This window comes from Xiphophorus hellerii, chromosome 10 (genome assembly GCF_003331165.1).
Source record: "Xiphophorus hellerii strain 12219 chromosome 10, Xiphophorus_hellerii-4.1, whole genome shotgun sequence".
Lineage (NCBI taxonomy): Eukaryota > Metazoa > Chordata > Actinopteri > Cyprinodontiformes > Poeciliidae > Xiphophorus > Xiphophorus hellerii.
In genome coordinates this window covers 21,566,651-21,589,214 of record NC_045681.1, presented here as the reverse complement: position 1 = coordinate 21,589,214, position 22,564 = coordinate 21,566,651, and the positions used below count along the sequence as shown (strand labels likewise).

The following is a 22,564-nucleotide window of genomic DNA, read 5'->3' as shown; positions in this document are numbered from 1 at the left end:
TTTTATTTATCAAAAACGATTCAAAGCAGCAACTTAAAGCATTTCCAAATAAAATTTCATTTGACAGGCAGACTTACACCACCGGTGTCCGAACCTTTTGCCATGTGTGCCAAATATGTTCATAATAAAAGAATGCAAATAGGCCAAAGAAATATACTTTTATATTTTATGATTTTTTTTTCATTTTATCTGAACAAAAAAAAAAAAACAACACAGAATATTTTAATGAAACAAGCATTGTAAAGTATTTTCCAGACTATAGAGTGCACCTTACTGCAAGCCGCATCTACAAAGTTTTGTTTTTTTTTAAAATCTGGAAACGTACATATAAAAGCCGCACAGGGCTATAAGCCGCTGATATCTCCGTCATTCTCAGTTTTTCACAAGGACCCAGCAGAGGGCTGCACAGGGGCGGATCTAGAAAAATATCTATGGGGTGGCAGCATATGCCACCATATTCACACACACACACACATACAGTATATATATCTATATATATATATATAATATAGTAAATAGTAGCTTTAGCCAAAATAAGTGGCCATTTAAAGAACAAATCAAACAACTAGATTAATAGATTAACAGTAAATACATAAATATTTCCTACGTTACATTACTTTCTGTGCGTTTTATTCAAAAATGTTGATATATGTTAAGTTGCACAAAATTTGAGACCAAACTTCAGCTTTAAAAGAGAACAAACACAGCTTTAATTAACATTTGCAAAAGGAGAAAACATACAAAGCTCACATCTCAGTGAGAAACGGATGAGTTCTGACTTGGGGCTGAACGTCCCCTCATTTACATAGGATACATCACACATTACTTAGTCACACCCCCTGGCTCAAGTGTCAGGTAAAAATCTATACGTTACTTATCTGTCAGTTCCAGTGGAGCAGAGTTGCATACACATTCACAGCTCAACTTTAGGCGTTTCTCCAAAAAACCTCTCTGCTGATGGCTAAACAGATACTAGAAACTGAATTTCTACAACCTAGGCTTATAACCTTAGCCATGTCTCACATTTCTAACTGCTGAACACCCTGTTCTTCACTTCTTTGAGGAGGGTCAGAAGAGCATATATCCTGTTGAGCTGCAACTGAGTGCAAACCTTTAATAGAAACATCATAAAGTGTACATTTAAATTTATTCAAACTTTGCTACTAAATTTTTCCTTCACATATACTTTATGAATAATTGTTCTTGCCACACCAAGAGAAGCCACCAGATCCGCATAGGCCACACTAAGCAAAAATGCACCAAACCTGCAGCCCAGGAGCGCTTCTAGACTGGGGGCCAAGAGGGGTTCTGAAGAAATGATACTAAATAAATGTCTTTTAAATATTCAATGGAAGATATTTTTTAAATCTTCACAATTTTATTTTAACAATGAATTAAAATTATAGTACTGCACTTAAAGGTATTAGCTGCTATATGGAGATAGGATCACACTTTCCATCTGCTAGATCAGGGATCTGCAACCTGAACAATTTAATATAAACACGTCATGGCTTTCTTGTCATATGAAAGGAGGAGTCCAAAATGGAGGGTGGAGGGATAATTGTTGATTGGGGTCAAAGAGACAAAACAGAGGTGATGTAAAAGCAACAGGGTTCCCTGCTTATTATGACAGGTAAATGGAACAGTCTGTGTGCAGGATGGGTGGAGTCCTTCATGATGTGAACACTGACGTTTGTAGCTTTGGGACAAAAACGTGCAAAAGTTACAAGAAGGAATTTTCATGGCATCTGACCTCATTGTCCTTTTCTACAGGTGTTGCATGTTAAGCGGAGTTAGTGATGCTCTGAGGTTATGCAGCCAAAGTCGACCAGCAGTTGCTTGCTAGAAGCTCTTTCCCTCCAGGAAGGTGCGTTGTGCAATTGATACCTGTCATTTTTATGGTCTTTCTGCATCAAAGTCTATGAATCGCTCTTGGTCTGACCCCGCCCTGAAGCCTTTATGCCATGTGAGACCCCACCAGAGATGAAACTCACAGACAGCCAAGACTTCAAGACCATAGGGGTACTCAAACCCCTCCACCACGTTAAGGTGGCGATTCTGCGAAGGGGAGGAAACCAGCAGATTGCATCAAAGCTCAGGATGCAATCCCCCACCCTGAGCAAGCACGGGGCGACAGTGGAGAGGAAACACTCCCCTTTCAAAGGAAGAGACCTCTAGCAGAACCAGGCTCAGGATGGGCGGCCGTCTGCCTCGACCGGCTGGGGTTGGAGAGGACAGGAAAGTGGACAAGACAGACAAAACATAGACTGAAGCTCTGGCTCTGATGGAAGAACAGAACCTAAAATGACAAAGAACATGTTAGTGGGTCGATATTGTTGTCTGAGTGGAGTTACAAAAACAGCTCATAGACGTCTTCAGGATGACGTAGGAGGAAAACATAGTCAACAGAACACCTAAACAACTAAGTGACAGTGACACTTAGTCTTTTAGGCGTATACCTCCCACTGCAGGTGGGAGGCTAAAAGCCGGTGGGAGCTTTTAACCTCCCACCGGCATACACTTTTACACAGAAATTTTTAGAACATTTTAAACTGTAAGAAGAGGAGAGCAGGATTTTAACTAACCATCATTTTACTATTTCTATTGTGCAGGACTGGAGACCAGTGACTCCAGTGCGCGGCCTCCAGTACGGAAATGCCACCGCAGTTTGGCGCAACGTGAGCCATCCCGTCTTTCCAAACAGACTCCAGGACTTGTCATGGATGATGGATCATCCATGGTGATCATGGATCACTATGGATGACAGACTCCTCCATGGGATCATCCATGGAGGAAGACTCCTCAGTGGACTGGTCAGAAGCTGCTCCTGGAGTTCTTCCTTCCTACACTTGGCTGGTGTTGAACCTTCCGGATGACAGACTCCTCCATGGGATCATCCATGGAGGAGTCTTCCACTGAGGAGGAAGACTCCTCAGTGGACTGGTCGGTAGCTGCTCCTGGAGTTCTTCCTTCCTACACTTGGCTGGTGTTGAACCTTTTGGATGATGGACTCCTCCATGGGATCATCCATGTGTAGTTAAGAGAACTATCACCCATGACCAGCTCTGCAGTGTGGGACGCTCCTCTTTGTGTGTCTTCAGGCACCTACTCAGAATATCCTGGCAGTCTGGAGGGTCAGGGGTCAAAGTGCAACAACAGTTAGAGCTGCGGACAGATTTATATACGCTGTGAGAAGATATAATACAATGTTTGTCTCACTTTTGGAAAGACTTTTTCTGATCTTCAGCTTCTTTTTGAGACATTTGTTGGTCTCAAACTTGATATTGTCAAGAATTTCAAACAGGATCGCTCCCAGCTGCCACACTGTTGTGGGTCCAGCAAAATATTTCCATTGTGTGCGATACTCTGGTGATTGAAGAGCATGGGGTACCTAGAAAATGTGTCAGAATTAAGAGAGTCAGAAAGAAGAAAAACAGCAAAAACAATCAACCTTCTGTATGATGGACCACTCATTTCAGGTAATTATGTTACATTAAATGTCAGTAATTTATGTCGTCAGTTATGTTTGCCAGTCTGTCAGTTTGTTTGTTAGTTGTTTCTATGACGACATGACGTGGCCAGCTTTATTTTCTGTGAACCACCAGAGGGTGATACTAAGTAATTTAATAATTATTTAAGAATTTACTTGATTTACTTGTTACAAAATACTGTTTTTTAACTTGCATTGTTTCAAAATCAGCTTCATGTAGCACTGAGGATTAAATATAATATCTTAATGTAGTATAGTTGATTATTTTTACGTCTTTCGTACTTCTGCTAATTGATTTGTATTACCGGATTGGACAGCGCCTAGTAGTCGCTATGTGTTGCGCCATTGAGTTATGTCCAGAAAGCCATTCGATTCAGAACGAGCAGAAATGTGTCACTAAAATATTAGTAGCACCATCATTTTGATCAGATATATCTATTATATACAACTAAAGATAAAGTTGAGAACACTGATGTTTGCTACATAAAGTCTCCCTGATACAAACCTATAAACAGTTTGGTTTCTGTTAGTTCTGTCAAGATGCAAGAAAGGCCGAATTTCTCCTATGTTGGTCAACTGTTTTATTTTAGATATGCTGTAGGAGCCATAGTTTGATGATTGGTTCAGTTTGTGTCGCTTGTTTAACTTTTAGGTCCTCCCCTGTTAAACCCACGAACCTTGTTACATATCACGGTCAAAGTGTTGAAGTTACAGCAAAACATTGCGTCCTTTTTTCAGATTCTTTGAGTGATTGTGGTATTTTACCGATGTTTATATTCTTGACTCAATGGACAGCAATGGCGGGTGTGTGAATAATCTCATAATTTCTATCCTTTGTACTGAGCATCTTAGCAGGCGGCGTGTCGGTACACAAGTTTTACTAAATAAAACAGCAGAACTACATTATATTAACTTGGTGTGATGTGACTTTGATTTTTCATTTCAATTTAAAAAATAATAAAGTTCATGAAGTGGGCGCAGACAGTGTTTTTTATCATTATGTTTGGGCCAGTAATAAATTTCTATAAGACAAAATATAATAGCTGGGTTTATTTAGTCCATCAGAACCAGAACCTCGAGGTTCTCCGTTGCTGAGTGACGCTGCAAATCAACAGAGAAATGACCGCAGGTGTTGCGCTTCAGACCATAATACGGATAATCATCCCCCACTGGACTCCAACCGAACCGAATCACACATTAACCTGTTATAGAGAGCATCTTGCCACTGGAAAGTCACGAAAGACGCACTTGTGGAGCTATATCATATATCATGAGGGCTAGAAATAAAGTGGCTAAATCCAGAAAAATCCTGTTCCATCAAGCTAGCAGGTCCGCTATCAGAGCCAAGACGAAATATTCCACAGCAGTCAAACTTTTAAAATCGAGCACATTTCTTAAAGAACACATTACATCTAACAACTGTAAGTAGTTATAATAATATTGTAATCAAATTAAATATTGAAATAGTTTATCTTACCTTGACCGAAGCAGACTCGGAAGCAGAATGTTCCAGAAGCTTCAGCAGCTTGGGAATAGTGTCAGCCAATCAGAGATTGTAATTTTCCCGCGTGTGAGTAGGTGTCAGGTTACATTGTGGTGCATTCAATGTTGTCGGGAAAAAGAGATACATGCGCTTAACGTCTGATTTGCCATAACTATTTATTGAATTCATAGTCGACAGCTGGGGTGGCAAGGCTCTCATTTGACCCCAGTAGATCCGCCCCTGGGGCTGCATCCTTAATAAATCTACTGGATTTATTGGATTCTGATACTGGATAATTGATTCTCCAACGCTCAACCATGGATTCGTTCACGCAGAGCTTACATGCAGCGGCTCTATTTCCCTCCTGTACTACCAGATCGATAGCCCTCAACTTAAAAGCTGCATCAAATGAACTTCTTCGTGTGGTTTCCATGATGAGGGGGTATAAGTTTGAAGAAATTTCTCCGTGGAGAAATTTGCTGCCAGCATGTGCTTGTTCTAAATGAAAATTAGCTCTTTCTTCAATGACTCACGTTCTGCTAAGGAGCCCCGTGGCGGTTGAAGAAAAATCCACAAAAAAGCCACACCAGGCTATCCACCTTATTCCTGCGAGGCTTACTGGGGAAACGATTATGGGTCTAACTTCTGGCGCCCACCGGAAGCAGCTGTATTCACTGTCATATGTCGCTTCTCTGCCTTTTGGCTAAGACAGCAGTCCCCTCCATTGGGTGGTGATAGCGGTGGTCTTTGTGACTTGGCTGTTACCACTGATTTAGAGGTCCATTAAATCAATCAATCAAATTTTATTTGTATAGCACATTTCAGCAGCAAGGCATTTCAAAGTGCTTTACATCATTACAAACACAAACACAATGCAACATAGAATCAACAATCAAAACACAGCGTTAAGTCAAATTCCATCAATAAATTTGTAATTGATTACATTTCAAATACAATTTTAAACAGATGGGTTTTTAGTTGAGATTTAAAAGAAGTCAGTGTTTCAGCTGTTTTACAGTTTTCTGGAAGTTTGTTCCAAATTTGTGGTGCATAGATGCTGAAAGCTGCTTCTCCTCGTTTGGTTCTGGTTCTGGGGATGCAGAGCAGACCAGAACCGGAAGACCTGAGAGGTCTGGAGGGTTGATACAACAACAGCAGATCTTTAATGTATTGTGGTGCTATGCCGTTCAGTGATTTATAAACTAACAACAGTATTTTAAAGTCTATTCTTTGAGCTACAGGGAGCCAGTGTAGGGACTTTAAAACTGGTGTTATGTGCTCTATCTTCCTGGTTTTAGTGAGAACGCCAGCAGCAGCATTCTGGATCAGCTGCAGCTGTTTGATTGATTTGTTGGACAGACCTGTGAAGACGCTGTTGCAATAATCAATATGACTGAAGATGAACGCATGGATGAGTTTCTCTAGATCTGGCTGAGACATTAGTCCTTTAATCCTGGAAATGTTCTTCAGGTGATAGAAGGCCGACTTTGTAACTGTCTTTATGTGGCTCTGGAGGTTCAGGTCAGAGTCCATCACTACTCCCAGGTTTCGGGCTGATCGCTGGTTTTAAGTTGTAATAACTGAAGCTGTGCATTGGCTCTAGATCTATAACTCTAGATCGTTCCTCTTTAGGTCCAAAAATAATAACTTCAGTTTTGTTTCTGTTCAGCTGGAGAAAGTTTTGGCACATCCACACATTTATCTGTTCTAAGCATCTGTTCAGTGATTGGATGGGCTCTGAGTCACCTGGTGACATTGTAATAAAGAGCTCTGTGTCATCTGCATAGTTATGGTAGCTAATATTATTTCCTGTTATAACCTGAGCTAGTGGGAGCATATAAATATTGAATAAGAGGGGTCCTAGGATTGACCCTTGGGGTACCCCACATGTGACCTTTGACCTCTTTGATGAGAAGTTTCCAATTGAAACAAAGAAATCCCTGTTCTTTATGTAGGATTCAAACCAGTTAAGCACTGGACCGGAGAGTTCGACCCAACTCTCCAGTCGATTCAGTAATATGTCATGGTCAACATTGTCAAAAGCTGCACTGAGGTCCAATAGAACCAACACTGTGGTTCTCCCACAGTCTGTATTTATATGGATATCATTGGACACTTTTACGATGGCGGTCTCTATGCTGTGGTGAGCAAGAAAACCAGACTGGAAGGAGTCAAAGCGGTTGGTTATCCGGTTATCCATTCAGTATACTAAACATGGCTAATAAGTAAGAAAAATAGCTTATAGCTTATTTAAGCTAAAATGCTTAAATAAGTGATGCGCCTTTGTAGTCCTAATCAGCTGCTCTGTGTTCCGTTGCTATGGTAATTAAGCATGTCTGCCAGCTGTGAGTGAGACACAGCAGCTCCCCAAGCTTTTTCTCACTCTAATGGAGCGGCAGTTGGTGTCATGCTGGTGACTCTCCCCATGCTTTTCGAAAAAGCATGGGGAGAGTCACAAGCATGTTGACTAACATGGACTTGAACCATTCAATATGATGAAATTATTGTATAAGCTAAAATTGGCTAAAATGCTAATGTAAGCCTAAATGCTATTGTTATTATAATATAATATTAGTTCAATAATATTAAACATTATTTAATTTTTCTTTGAAATCAATAAAATATTTTAAAATTTATACGTTAGTTACTTTTGTCACTTATACAGGTAAATTAATGTACTTCATAATAGTGACAAAAGATTTTATTTAAAAAACCCACACAAACAACAGATCACGTTTAAATATATATTGAACTTATGTTAAAGATTTCTACAAACTTTTTACAGGTAAAGTTTACAATGAACAAAAATTACAACTCCTTCCCTAAATGCTGTCAATAGCATGTGGGGTATCATTAGAATGTTGTGTGTAATTGACCTACTCCATTCAGTATATTAAACATGGCTAATAAGTAAGAAAAATAGCTAGTAGTTTATTTAAGGTAAAAAGCTAATGCTAATGAACCTCAGAGAAAAATATAATGCATGCTAATGTTATTGAGGGGGATAGTGAGGCTTTTATTTTGAAAAAAAAACATAAGCTTCATACTAAATGATCACACTAATCCAATGTCTGACAGTGTTTGGGATAAATTCGTTATTTACTGGCCAAAACAGCCAGTAGTTCTAAATGGCAGCTCAGCCCTCTGTTTTAATTGAATGTTGATTAGAACTACAGAGATGCGTATTTGTAGTCTTAACCAGCAGCCAATCCCCTCCTGTGTTCCGTTGCTATGGTTATCAAACCTCTGCTAACTGTCGTGTGTGTAAGACAGAGAGGTGGAGAAAGAATTCTATCTTTGTGAGACACTCAGTCAGTTTATATGGAAAACGCAGTCTGAACAACCCTTTCCCGTTCAGGAACCGAGAGACATATTCGAAAACCGTTTGAAGCGTATGAGAGGGCTATTTGTCGTCTCCCATATTACCGCGATTCATATTTGTAGCTCACTCACAGTAATTGCAGTGATGAGACAAAGATGGTGTGTGTTGAGCTCAGAAATTTTTCAGGAATACATGGAAGTGAATCTGGGAGATCTGTCAGTTACCCCAGGCGCATGATTTCACTCTGAAACACCTTGACAGAAAACCGTAAGCCCTAGAGAAATTTCGAAATCATTTTACGGGAGCAGGCATTCGTATCAATGTCATGACCAAGTTTGATACCAATAGCGCAATATTTGTGGGCGTGACAGCAATTTCAAAATTGTTTTGGGGTCAAAATCCACTTCAATTCTCACTCTAACAAAGCGGCAGTTGGTGTCAGTTATGCTCTGCGTTTCGGCAGTTGGAAATTTTGCTCGTTTTTCGCTTTTTACGTCGCCATCGTAACTCCGATTCCCAACAAAAGTAATGGGCTCTTTGCACCTCAGCTTCCGCGTTCGAGGAAAAGCGGCTCGATCGTTTCCGATCTATTGAAAATGGCACTTTACACTGGGTATTTGCAGGGCTTGTCCAAGGTAACAATTAATGATGTACATCGATACGAAGCCCCAACAAGTAAGCTGGAGAAAGGTTTTAAGATGTTCGCCTCGTTATACACAGATACGAAGGTGAGTTTTACTTTCTTTGAACTTTGTGGCTAACATGCTTATGCTAGTAGGCATTATTCTCAGACATTTTTCTTGTAAAAATGTGCTATTTAAGTATCTAAACATTTTTATCCATTCTAATGGACAATGTTTTTACCTTATTTTCAAGTATATTACATGTGTTTATTGTCGTTAGTGTCAGAGACCAAGTAACGGTGGATTTTACGGTTCAGGCTTTTTGCTTCTGAAGCCTGAGGAACAACAAGCCCATAGCTTAACAGTAGAGCAGCTCTGGTGTCGGAGTTCTAGTTCAGCTGACGGTTCAGGTTCAAAGTTGTTGCTTTTAGAAAAATATGGCCGTGTTCCTGAAGGTCTCCGTGTTATTTCGCTTTATTAGTTTTGCATGCTTCTTGTGAAGCAGGACAGTGTTTACAGCAGTGTGTACAGGCGGATCAGTAGCTCGGCTGTCTGGCTCTGGTCTGCTCTCTGGTTCCCATAAACTCGCTCTTTCAGGCTGAATACAGAAGTGATTCATTCATGGAAATAACACAGAACGGCTCCTCTACCTTCTTCTTTAGACTGAAGAAGTTGATCCGGAGTGAATTGAAGGCTGCAAACGTTGCTGTGCAGCTTTAACTGGCTTTAACTGGTAGCGACGAATATTTACAAGCCATCGTCTTCTTAATTTGGACCGTTTGGAAATCCATGAAAACTTAAAAGCCCATTATATTAGGAAGACAACAAAGTGCATAGTATTGTTTTATTTGGGTCTGAAATACGACTTTGTCTTTTCTAGCCGTCATGGTAACTCAAAGCGGGAAAAAGAGAGCCGCATTTGCGCATGCAGTTGTGACGTCAGCGAGGGAGGTGCAAAGAGCCCATAGCTCCCCTCCTGGCATTGAGCTGCACGTTTTGATACCACTTTTGTGGGTGGGCACGCAGCGGTACGAGCCGCATTAACGGTAGTAGGAAGCGGCAGTTATTTTGAGGTGTAGAACAATAGGTGCCTGCCATGCAATGCATGCTTTGCAAGTCAGTCACTGCTCTCCTTATGCATTGTTATGGGCAGGCCCCAATAATAGGTGGGCAACTCATACAAAAAGACCGATAACTAAAGCTGTGGAGAGAGTTATCCTTAAACACTTTAATATAAAGTGTCATCATGGTTTTTTTGTCATATGAAAGGAGGAGTCCAAAATGGAGGGTGGAGGGATAATTGCTGATTGGGGTCAAAGAGACAAAACAGAGGTGATGTAAAAGCAACAAGATTCCCTGCTTATTATGACAGGTAAATGAATAAATAAATAAAAAAATAAACAGTCTGTGTGCAGGATGTGTGGAGTCCTTCATGATGTGAACACTGACGTTTGTAGCTTTGGGACAAAAACGTGCAAAAGTTACAAGAAGGAATTTTCATGGCATCTGACCTCATTGTCCTTTTCTACAGGTGTTGCATGTTAAGCGGAGTTAGTGATGCTGAGGTTATGCAGCCAAAGTCGACCAGCAGTTGCTTGCTAGAAGCTCTTTCCCTCCAGGAAGGTGCGTTGTGCAATTGATACCTGTCATTTTTATGGTCTTTCTGCATCAAAGTCTATGAATCGCTCTTGGTCTGACCCCGCCCTGAAGCCTTTATGCCATGTGAGACCCCACCAGAGATGAAACTCACAGACAGCCAAGACTTCAAGACCATAGGGGTACTCAAACCCCTCCACCACGTTAAGGTGGCGATTCTGCGAAGGGGAGGAAACCAGCAGATTGCATCAAAGCTCAGGATGCAATCCCCCACCCTGAGCAAGCACGGGGCGACAGTGGAGAGGAAACACTCCCCTTTCAAAGGAAGAGACCTCTAGCAGAACCAGGCTCAGGATGGGCGGCCGTCTGCCTCAACCGGCTGGGGTTGGAGAGGACAGGAAAGTGGACAAGACAACAAAACATAGACTGGAGCTCTGGCTCTGATGGAAGAACAGAACCTAAAAATCAAAGACAAGGGGCAGGAGAGAAAGTGAGACAGGATAGGATGAACAATGGAAATGTGACTAATGACTAGCAAAAACAATATGCATTGCACAAATACATATGTAAACTACAAATTCAAGGATACTTTTTCCTCATTTTCTCGGCTGCTCTGTATCTTTGTGTGCATGTAACTGTGATAGTGCCTGTGGTTGTGTCCTAACTGATTTACCTAATGTGAAATCTGCATTTTTATTGTTAAAGAAAGTTATCAACAACATGAATGTACTGTAGGCCATTCCTATGCAACAAATGCCCCATAGAGGCATCTCACCCTGTATGGACTCTAGAGGACAGGAACAACTTATAACATATAAACTTGTAATTCAAAGTTTAATGAAAACAGTTTAAAATGCTTTGGGGATTTTTAAACCACCGCTGCTAAGTTATTGTGTGCAATGGATAAGAAGTGGAATAAAACCTAAACAACAACACATACCAAAGACAATTTTGCACACTCTATATCATCTAAAGATGATGCAGAATCTCCACCTAACACGTGTTTTATTTTTTCCAGAGGGTCAAAAATAGATCACCTAGAAAAATCTCACTGATCTCTACTTGAGCTAATGGACCCTTTTTAGTCTAATGGGAAGAAAGGAGCATAAACCTATTAATCTCAATTTGATCCAGCAAATTGTTTTGACTCAAGGATTAAACCGGAGCATCCAGAGAAAATCCATGAAACTCCAATTATGCTAATAAACACCCATGGCCATAGATGAGGTCATGAATCCTAAAAATCTCGGTTTAAACATCGTCCCTCCAGCGTGTCCTGGGTCTTCCCCGGAGCCTCCACCCTCTGGGACGTGCCCCGAACACCTCACCAGGAGGCGTCCAGGAGGCATCCGAACCAGATGCTCCAGCCACCTCATCTGTCTCCTCTCGACGTGGAGGAGCAGCGGCTCTAATCTGAGTCCCTCCCGGATGACTGAGCTTCTCACCCTATCTCTAAGGGAGAGCCCAGACACCCTATGGAGAAAACCCATTCCGGCCGCTTGTATCCGCGACCTCGTTCTTTTGGTCATGACCGAAAGCTTATGACCATAGATGAGGGTGAGAACGTAGATCAACCGGTAAATCGAGAGCTTCGCCTGTTGACTCAGCTCTCTCTTCACCATGACAGACCGGTACAGCGCCCGCGTCACTGCAGACGCTGCTCCAATCCGCCTGTCGATCTCCAGCTTCCTTCTTCCCTCATTCGTGAACAAGATCCTGAGATACTTAAACTCCTCCACTTGGGGCAGGACATCACCCCCCGACCCGTAGAAGGCACTCTACCCTTTTCCGGCTCCAGTACCCTCTTGTTCCGGGGCAAACCCCAATATACAGGCACCGAGATGGGGGGCAACAAGTATGCCCACTCCTGCCCGGAGCCTCTCACCGTGGTCAACTCCAGAGTGGAAGTACATCCAGTCCCTCTCAAGGAGACTGGTTCCAGAACCAGAGCCATGCGTCGAGGTGAGATCGACTATTTCTAGCCAGAACCTCTCAACCTCACACACTAGCTCTGACTCCTTCCCCACCAGAGAGGTGACATTCCACATCCCAAGAACCAGCTTCTGCAACCGAGGATCGGACCGCCAGGGCCCCCTCCCTTGGCCATCACCCATTCCACACTGCACCTGACCCCTTTGGCTCCTCTCACAGGTGGTGGGCCTATGGGAGGGTCCTGAAAACATGCTAGAAAAACAAATGTTCAACCAGAGGAGGAAACCAGAGACCCCATAAAAACCCCAACTTACAAACCTGTCCTTGAACCCTAAACCTTAATCCTCATCCCAAACTAAACTAAACTAACTACCAATGATTAAATTTAATAATTTAATGTTTGTGTGAGGTGTAGTTAAGAAAACCATGCGTGATTGAGCAGCTCTTCCAGTGTGGGACGCTCCTCTGGGTGTGTCTTCAGGCACCTAGTCAGAATATCATGGCAGTCTGGAGGGTCAGGGGTCAAAGTGCAACAACAGTTAGAGTTGCGGACAGATTTATATGTGCTGTGAGAAGATATAATACAATGTTTGTCTCACTTTTGGGAAGCCTCTTGCTGATCTTTAGCTTCTTTTTGAGAAATTTGTTGGTGTCAAAATTTGTATCGTGGAGAATTTCAAACAGGACCACTCCCAGCTGCCACACTGTTGTGGGTCCAGCAAAATATTTCTTTTGTGTGCGATACTCTGGTGATTCAAGAGCATGGGTCCCTAGAAAATGTGTCAGAATTCAGAGAGTCAGAAAGAAGAAGAACAGTAAAAAGAATCTTTGTTTTCTCAGAACTGGCAGAAAGAAGCAGGATATCGTACCTTGGAAGATGGTAAATTTCCTTCCGTGGTCAAAGCAGCTTAGACCGAAGTCTATGAGATAGGCTTGTAGGCCTTCTGAGCTCCTCTCAATAAGGACATTTTCCAATTTAATATCTCTGTGGAAGATGTTTGCATCCTGAAGTTGAATCGTTGCTTCCACCAACTGTTTTAAAATGACCTAAAAGACAAAAATGATTTGAAGCTCATAATTCTGCAAATTGATGTTGGACTTCAGTGAGAAATACAGTGACTTGTAAAGATTTTTATTTTCATACGGATATTTTTCACATTGTCACATTACACCCACACACTTCAATGTTTGTAGAGACATTATGAGATGCATTAATATAAAGTTTTACAAAATTGTTTTGTGGAGGGATTATTGCACTGTATTTCATCTCTCTGATTTTATCACATTCACTATGAAACAAAATCCCCAACTGAAGCAGTAAGTGACAATATTTAAAAAAAACACTCGAATTTCCATCCAGCAGCTTACCTTGGCCTCCTCCTCATGTAGACAACCTCCATTCTCATCAAGGTAGTCATTGAGGTCCTGCGAAGGCGTGGGCCTCTCCATCACTATGAGCAGCTCCTCCTCCAGTTCATACCAGTCCAGCAGGGACACTGTGGCCAACTGCCCTGATGAACTGCTACTCAGATTCTTCAGTTTCAGCATGATGGCCACCTCCAACGCCATCTCCCTACCGTTCTCATCCTGAAACATCGAAGCAAACAGGAGAAACCCACAATGCATCTGGAATCCAGTAGGACTTAAAGTCAGTCCTAGATGATGTTGCTCACTTACGTTATGTTTGCGGTCCACCTTTTCCTTTGGAATGTGTTTGATAGCCACCTGTACAATAGAAACAAAGCATTGCTCAACAATGGGAATGTTCAGATTTCTGAAGTTGCTTGACGTTGAGTTATCAGTATTCTGAGTACTGTATTATGATTGATGTGCGGAATGCATTTGTTGTGAATGCACCATTAGAATTGAAAGAAAATGTAGCTATCTAGTTTGGTCTTTTCAAAATCTAATTTAAAACTACAAGAACTGAAAATGTTCACAATTGTGCAATTCTAGTATGTATTAGTTAATTCATGTACCTTAATTCTTAAAGTCTCATTGGTTAATGAAATTATTTATCTAATATAGTCTTATTTTACAGATCTGAACTTTTTCAGTTTGAGATGTTATTAGCTAAAATCAGCTAAAACAGAGTCTGACTAGCTGTTAGACTTGCACCTCTATGAGGATATTAACTCTTTTTTACAAACTTTGACTCCTACTGGCCACTGTTAGAAGAACTATTACTGATAACTTCACAGAGCCTCATTTTAAGTATTCCAAATACACCTACAGGTAATTTATCCACCTCTCGATGTCCAGCAAACACAGATCCATATCCTCCTTTTCCCAGTAGATGCAGCTCAGTATATTTTTCCTGGAATTCAGCTAAACACATGAACGCATCTTTAAATTTCATAAAGCATCAGAATAAACTATGTTCACTAATGTTACCTTAGATCTAATTATCACCACACCTTAAGTCTGTCTAACAAATGTTTATATTACAATTCTATTGTGACTTAAACTCTGACCTCTTTGGGAATCCATTTCTTTGTCTTTTTCGTCTTCTTCCTGGTATTCTTTCTCCTATTCCTCAGCTGTGGTTCCTCAATGTCCTTGTCCTCCTTCTTCAGATTCCTCTTCCGTAAATCGCCTATTCCTGAGCTGTAAAGTACCAGGCTGGAGCTGTTGGACTCTAATAATGAGAAAAACCCATAGAAACAGCATGAGCATTTTAACAATATTTTCCATAAGAGAAAAACATCCCGACAGAAACATAAGACTTATAGTGACTTGTAAAAACACTTGTCCTCCTTGCTTTTGCACATTTTGTCTCATGACAACCACAAAACTTAGGTTATATTACAGGAATTTCATAAGAAGGACCAATATAAGGTAAAGCATCACTTTGAAGTGCTGAGCATATATTTATAAATGTAGATCTGAAAAGTTGTAGCATGGAACTGTATTCAGCCGCCCTCTCTTTAAAGAACCACTTTTTGCTGCAACTTCAGGTGATAATCTTTTGAAGTTTGTCTCAATCACTTTTGAATAATCAGATATATTCAATCCTTGCAATAGATTATCAATCTGGTAAGAGAAAATTAACAGAGGTTTCACCAAAGTAGCCAACCTGTGCTGACGTCCACTGAGGATGGGGGCTCTTTGGTTGCGTCCTGCTGCAGGAGTCCCTTATTCTCATTCTCTGCCGGTGTTGGAGATCCCTCTCCTTCTTCTGTTATTTTTCTCCTCAGTCTCCTCACAATCCTCGTCCCGTCCTGGTGGGTTTTGGATGGTCCAAACATCTTAGTAACCCTGGTCCATTTTCGGCGGGTCTCTTTTTTAGCCCTTCTCCTTCTCTTCGGTGTGCTGTCTCCAATGGACTCAGCACACCGTGGCATCGTGCTGCTGCTGTTGATCTCTAAAGTAAGAGATGTTGGGAATAAATAGTGATTATTTTTTACATGTTTGCTCTGTCAACAAAAGCCAATGAACATTAGTTTCATCAAAGCAGCCAACCTATGAGGATGTCCACTGAGGAGGAAGACTCTCTGGTTGGAAGCTGATCCTGGAGTTCTTCCTTCCTGCACTTGGCTGGTGTTGAACCTTCTTCTTTTCCTTCTGTCATCTTCCTCTTCAGCATCCTCCTGGTTCTGATCAGGTCCTGGCAGCTTCTTGAGGTTCCAGGGATCTCAGAGGCCCTGATCCTTTTTCCGTGGATCTCATCACCAGAATTTCTCCTGTTATTTGGTCTGCAATCCTCAGCAGACTCACCACTTGGTAGCTTCACGCTGCTGCTTCTCTCTAAAGTAAGAGAAATCCGAGGAGAATTTGTGATTTCGTTTTATAGTTCGGTCTGACATTTTGGTCTGTCAACATACAGAAGAGAAAATGAACATTAGTTTCATCAAAGCAGCCAACCTATGATGATGTCCACTGAGGAGGAAGACTCTCTGGTTGGAAGCTGATCCTGGAGTTCTTCCTTCCTGCACTTGGCCGGTGTGGAACCTTCCTCTTTTCCTTCAATCATCTTCCTCTTCAGCATCCTCCTGGATTCGATCAGGTCCTGGCAGCTTCTTGAAGTTCCAGGGATCTCAGAGGCCCTGATCCTTTTTCCATGGCTCTCTAAAGAAAGAGAAATATTGTGGAAAATTAAGGATTGTTTAGAGTACATGTTTAGTATTTCTGAATCACCTCACATACTGATATCTGATCAGGGACTTTATTACATAAACTGTTGAACATTTAACTCATTTTCATCCAGATTCATGCTTCTCCAAGAAGCCAACAGAGATTAACACATTTCAATGTTCCTAACCAATGGAAGTTAATAAAACAGAATTTCTGAGCAATAAAAATTCAAACTCTCTTAACTATATATTAAGAGGTTTACAAGACTGTTATTGTTAAGTGTGTAAAATGACTTGTTAGATCCTCTACACTCTAAAACATTTGAGCCACATTTAGTTTTGTCTACTATCTTCTACTCTTTAAATTGCAGCATTAAATTAAAACTCAATTCAAGATTAGTGAACTTAAAAAAGAAGTTTGAATAACTTGTCTCTTGTTAAATCAACTGCATGAACTTTAATTTCTTAATTAAAACCAATAAAATTTTCTTGTTGACTTCAGATGCATTTTCAAGGCACCAGCCGGACTTTCATTTTCAAGTTAAACCACCGTCAAATATTTTACAGTATAATTTTCCAAAAAACTGAAACATAAACCTTGTCTTGATAAGTAAGAGTGAAACTCAAACTCATTACCTTTAGTTCTCCTGGAGGATGGCCTTTTGTGTTCCTGGTCAGATTTATCCATTTTGGTGTAAATTTATTCACAAGAGAAAGCTGGTTTAACTCACAAAGTTACGTCTTACTCTATCAGATTTCTGACGAACTGAGCTCAAACAGAATGTTGGGTTCTGACACCAACCAGTGTGACATCAGGAAGAACATTCCAAACTTTTGGTCACAAATGTTAGCATGGAATGATGATGCCTAGTTACCCTCTGACTTAAACCTAAACAAACCCACAGAACAGAAAAATCCCCCCAAACCAACAAAAATGATATATTTGCTGTTGGTTTACCAGGAAAGAGTTAGAGGAATGAATCCCAACTATTATAGCCACACAAAGCTCTTCATTAGTTTTTATTTGCTTCAAAATCTTAAGAGCTTCAGCTGCTATTTATAGCGTTTTATTGATCAAAAATGATTCAAAGCAGCAACTTAAAGCATTTCCAAATAAAATTTCATTTGACAGGCAGACTTACACCACCGGTGTCCGAACCTTTTGCCATGTGTGCCAAATATGTTCATAATAAAAGAATGCAAATAGGCCAAAGAAATATACTTTTATATTTTATGATTTTTTTTTTCATTTTATCTGAACAAAAAAAACAAAACAACACAGAATATTTTAATGAAACAAGCATTGTAAAGTATTTTCCAGACTATAGAGTGCACCTTACTGCAAGCCGCATCTACAAAGTTTTGTTTTTTTTAAAATCTGGAAACGTACATATAAAAGCCGCACAGGGCTATAAGCCGCTGATATCTCCGTCATTCTCAGTTTTTCACAAGGACCCAGCAGAGGGCTGCACAGGGGCGGATCTAGAAAAATATCTATGGGGTGGCAGCATATGCCACCATATTCACACACACACACACACACATATAGTATATATATATATATATATATATAATAAATAGTAAATAGTAGCTTTAGCCAAAATAAGTGGCCATTTAAAGAACAAATCAAACAAATAGATTAATAGATTAACAGTAAATACATAAATATTTCCTACGTTACATTACTTTCTGTGTGTTTTATTCAAAAATGTTGATATATGTTAAGTTGCACAAAATTTGAGACCAAACTTCAGCTTTAAAAGAAAACAAACACAGCTTTAATTAACATTTGCAAATGGAGAAAACATACAAAGCTCACATCTCAGTGAGAAACGGATGAGTTCTGACTTGGGGCTGAACGTCCCCTCATTTACATAGGATACATCACACATTACTTAGTCACACCCCCTGGCTCAAGTGTCAGGTAAAAATCTATACGTTACTTATCTGTCAGTTCCAGTGGAGCAGAGTTGCATACACATTCACAGCTCAACTTTAGGCGTTTCTCCAAAAAACCTCTCTGCTGATGGCTAAACAGATACTAGAAACTGAATTTCCACAACCTAGGCTTATAACCTTAGCCATGTCTCACATTTCTAACTGCTGAACACCCTGTTCTTCACTTCTTTGAGGAGGGTCAGAAGAGCATATATCCTGTTGAGCTGCAACTGAATGCAAACCTTTAATAGAAACATCATAAAGTGTACATTTAAATTTATTCAAACTTTGCTACTAAATCTTTCCTTCACATATACTTTATGAATAATTGTTCTTGCCACACCAAGAGAAGCCACCAGATCCGCATAGGCCACACTAAGCAAAAATGCACCAAACCTGCAGCCCAGGAGCGCTTCTAGACTGGGGGCCAAGAGGGGTTCTGAAGAAATGATACTAAATAAATGTCTTTTAAATATTCAATGGAAGATATTTTTTAAATCTTCACAATTTTATTTTAACAATGAATTAAAAGTTATAGTACTGCACTTAAAAGTTTTAGCTGCTATGTGGAGTTAGTGATGCTCTGAGGTTATGCAGCCAAAGTCGACCAGCAGTTGATTGCTAGAAGCTCTTTCCCTCCAGGAAGGTGCGCTGTGCAATTGATACCTGTCATTTTTATGGTCTTTCTGCATCAAAGTTTATGAATCGCTCTTGGTCTGAGCCCGCCCTGAAGCCTTTATGCCAGGGTTGTCCAAACTATGGTCTGCGGGCCAAATGCGGCCCGCGGTCCAGTTTTTATTGGCCCGCATCATATTCTGAAAATACAATTGAATATGGCCCGCACACGAAGCTTGAGCTCAACTTTGTTGCACTTCTCAGTTTCAACACTAGATGGAGCCAGCCACAGAAACGAAATTAAGTGAAGAAAAACTTTTACTGGGAGTCACCAGAAATGGCAGCACCGAAGAAACCCAAAATAGCAAGTGAGTGATAGGAGATGGTGGGAAAATGAGTATTTTTTCAAAGAAATCAAAGGAAAGTGTGTCTGTTTGATTTGCAATGAAAATGTTTCTGTGATGAAAGAGTATAATGTCCGTCGGCACTATGAGACCAGACATCAGAGCTACATATCGTACACTGGTGCTGAACAAACACAGAAAGTTAACCAAATGGCAGCTAGCCACAACAGCAAGTTATGAAGTTGCTAAACTTATTGCCCAGCATGGCAAATTTCATAAAGCAGTGCCTCATAAAAAGTCACAGAAATAATGTGCCCAGAAAAAGTGCCTGATTTCAACAATGTGAGTGTAACAAGGTAGCCTTTTGTGGTTGGATTTTACAGTGAGGATGAAGCTTTGAGGCAGAGTCAGGTGGAAAACAGCAGTGGTTTATTCTTCACACAGAATCAACAACACTTCACAAATGAAACTGCCGTCTTAAATAGTCCCAGCTGTGACAGACCAAACCACCTTTAATTCACAGGGGAATCTAAATTCATCAATATCCACTTATTTAATTAAAATACCTTTTACTAAATACAAACATTTAAATTTATTTTTTATAAACATTTTATGTTTTATCATTACACCATATGAAACACCACAAAACCCATAAACAATTCTCCCCCACACTTTTCAATGGCCTCTCCCGGAGACTATATATGGTGTCTGGACCCCCGGGCAGTATTTGTCCAAACACCCTGGAGAGGACACAGAAAAGACAGGTGAGTCACTCTACATTAGCACTCCACACTCAACAGATTATGCACAACACATTTGCTCAGCTTTACCCACCAGTAGCTCATTGCTCTGAGTAACAATTATCCTCCCTCCACAGGCAACCACCTCACTCGTCAATGAGGAGCAGCTGTGCAGAGCCCAGAACAGAAGGCTACATGCTAATCTCTAAAATACTCAATAAATACAATTAAAACTTCTTGTGTGCAAATTGTTATTGATGTGCAAATCCATGCTTAAAGTGCAGTGCTAAATAAAGTGCTTGTTAATAAAGTGCAAGAAGTACTTTTAAAAGTGCTATACAGTGATTTCAGTAAAAATAGTCCCAGTAATGAAGATCTCTTCATTACAGTGAGCTTACCCAGAAATACAGTGGTGAGGAGAATCGAGGACTTGTCAGCTGACTTGAAACTTCAGCTGAGAGACAAAGCTCTATATCATCTAAGGATGATGCAGAATCTCCAGCACCCGCTTCACTGCAGACGCTGCTCCAATCCGCCTGTCGATCTCCAGCTTCCTTCTTCCCTCATTCGTGAACAAGATCCCGAGATATTTAAACTCCTCCATTTGGGGCAGGACATCCCCCCCGACCCATAGAAGGCACTCTACCCTTTTCCGGCTCCAGTACCCTCTTGTTCCGGGGCAAACCCCAATGTACAGGCACCGAGATGGGGGGCAACAAGTATGCCCACTCCTGCCCGGCGCCTCTCACCGTGGTCAACTCCAGAGTGGAAGTACATCCAGCCCCTCTCAAGGAGACTGGTTCCAGAACCAGAGCCATGCGTCGAGGTGAGATCGACTATTTCTAGCCAGAACCTCTCAACCTCACACACTAGCTCTGGCTCCTTCCCCACCAGAGAGGTGACATTCCACATCCCAAGAACCAGCTTCTGCAACCGAGGATCGGACCGCTAGGGCCCCCTCCCTTGGCCATCACCCATTCCACACTGCACCTGACCCCTTTGGCTCCTCTCACAGGTGGTGGGCCTATGGGAGGGTCCTGAAAACATGCTAGAAAAACAAATGTTCAACCAGAGGAGGAAACCAGAGACCCCATAAAAACCCCAACTTACAAACCTGTCCTTGAACCCTAAACCTTAATCCTCATCCCAAATTAGACTACACTACCAACAAAAAAGTTAAATTTAATCATTTAATGTTTGTGTGATGTGTAGTTTAAGAAAACCATGGGTGATTGAGCAGCTCTTCCAGTGTGGGGCGCTCAAAATTCTTGTTGTGGAGAATTTCAGACAGGATCGCTCCCAGCAAAATATTTATTCTGTGTACGATATTCTGGTGATTCAACAGCATGGGTCCCTAGAAAATGTGTTAAGAGAAAATTAAGAGTCAGAAAGATTTTGATTTGATTTTTAACAAAACATTTATTTACAATTTATGAAATGTACAAAATACAATGAAATAAAACACAAGGTATCACATCATGACAAGCTTAAAAATAATTAAATAAGGTGCTTGTTAAATTTCAGTTTTCCTTGCATTGTTTTATTGCACAATATCCCATTAAAACCCCATAGCTGCAGAAAATTTTGCATGTTCCCAGTGACTCTGTGGAAGCAAAACTCCAGCTTCAGCCTGGCCTTGACGTTGCACTTCCACAGAGCCACTGCATCGAGTTGAGGTCCAGTCTGGAGTCTGTCTCTACGAGATAAATAAATAGCCATTTTTTGCTTCTGCAATTAAAAAATGTAAAATCTGACCCTTTGATTTGTTGGCTTTGTTAAAACGCAGTCCATTAATAAAAATAGAACTGGTAAAAACAATGCCAAAACAGCTAAAAACACTCATCAATAAACTAAAAAATGTCATCAGTCTCCTACAATCAATAAAAACATGAAAAACACTCTCAGACAAACCACAGAAAGGACACTCATTTAAAACCCCTGGACTAATAACCGATAAAAACGAGTTTGTCGCTATGGCGCCATGTAGGATCCTCCATTGGAGATCGCCAGTCCGTATTTTTATAGGAGGTTTGTAGAGGGTCCTCCATGGAGGGGTTTGTCCTTCCAATCGGTCCGCCCACACGCTCACGGCTCGATTCCGCAGAGTTCTTTAATTCAGGATTTTAACGCAGTTTCTGTAGAGTACCTTTGGGCTCGTGTTCTGTAGACTCATCTGTGAGTTTTTACTGAATAGCAGAGGACCACTGTCTTTTGTGAAGCTGGCATTCAGGGTCAAATCAGGGATCGGGTCTGTCGGGTCCAGTGAAACCTCTCTTTCCTGAAGCAGCTGCAGGAGATGCCTCTCCTCGGCCGTCAGTCTTTCTTTCACCAGGCCCAGGAAGCGCCTGCACCAGTCTAGCAGACCGGACCCCAAGCGGAGAAGCAATGGCTTGGGTGTTGGCAAAGTC

General features: G+C 41.0%; 1 protein-coding gene across 1 annotated transcript; it reads right to left on the bottom strand.

Annotated features, from left to right (window-relative positions):
* Positions 1 to 12,861: 12,861 nt before the first annotated feature.
* LOC116727400 (serine/threonine-protein kinase pim-2-like) lies at positions 12,862 to 17,207 on the bottom strand. Its single transcript, XM_032574811.1, is given in 11 exon segments — positions 12,862 to 12,953; positions 13,046 to 13,216; positions 13,316 to 13,493; positions 13,815 to 14,033; positions 14,124 to 14,171; positions 14,680 to 14,774; positions 14,921 to 14,942; positions 14,945 to 15,042; positions 15,523 to 15,810; positions 16,311 to 16,514; positions 17,156 to 17,207. Coding segments are annotated over 11 exon segments (1,467 nt in total).
* Between the last annotated feature and the right edge of the window lie 5,357 nt (positions 17,208 to 22,564).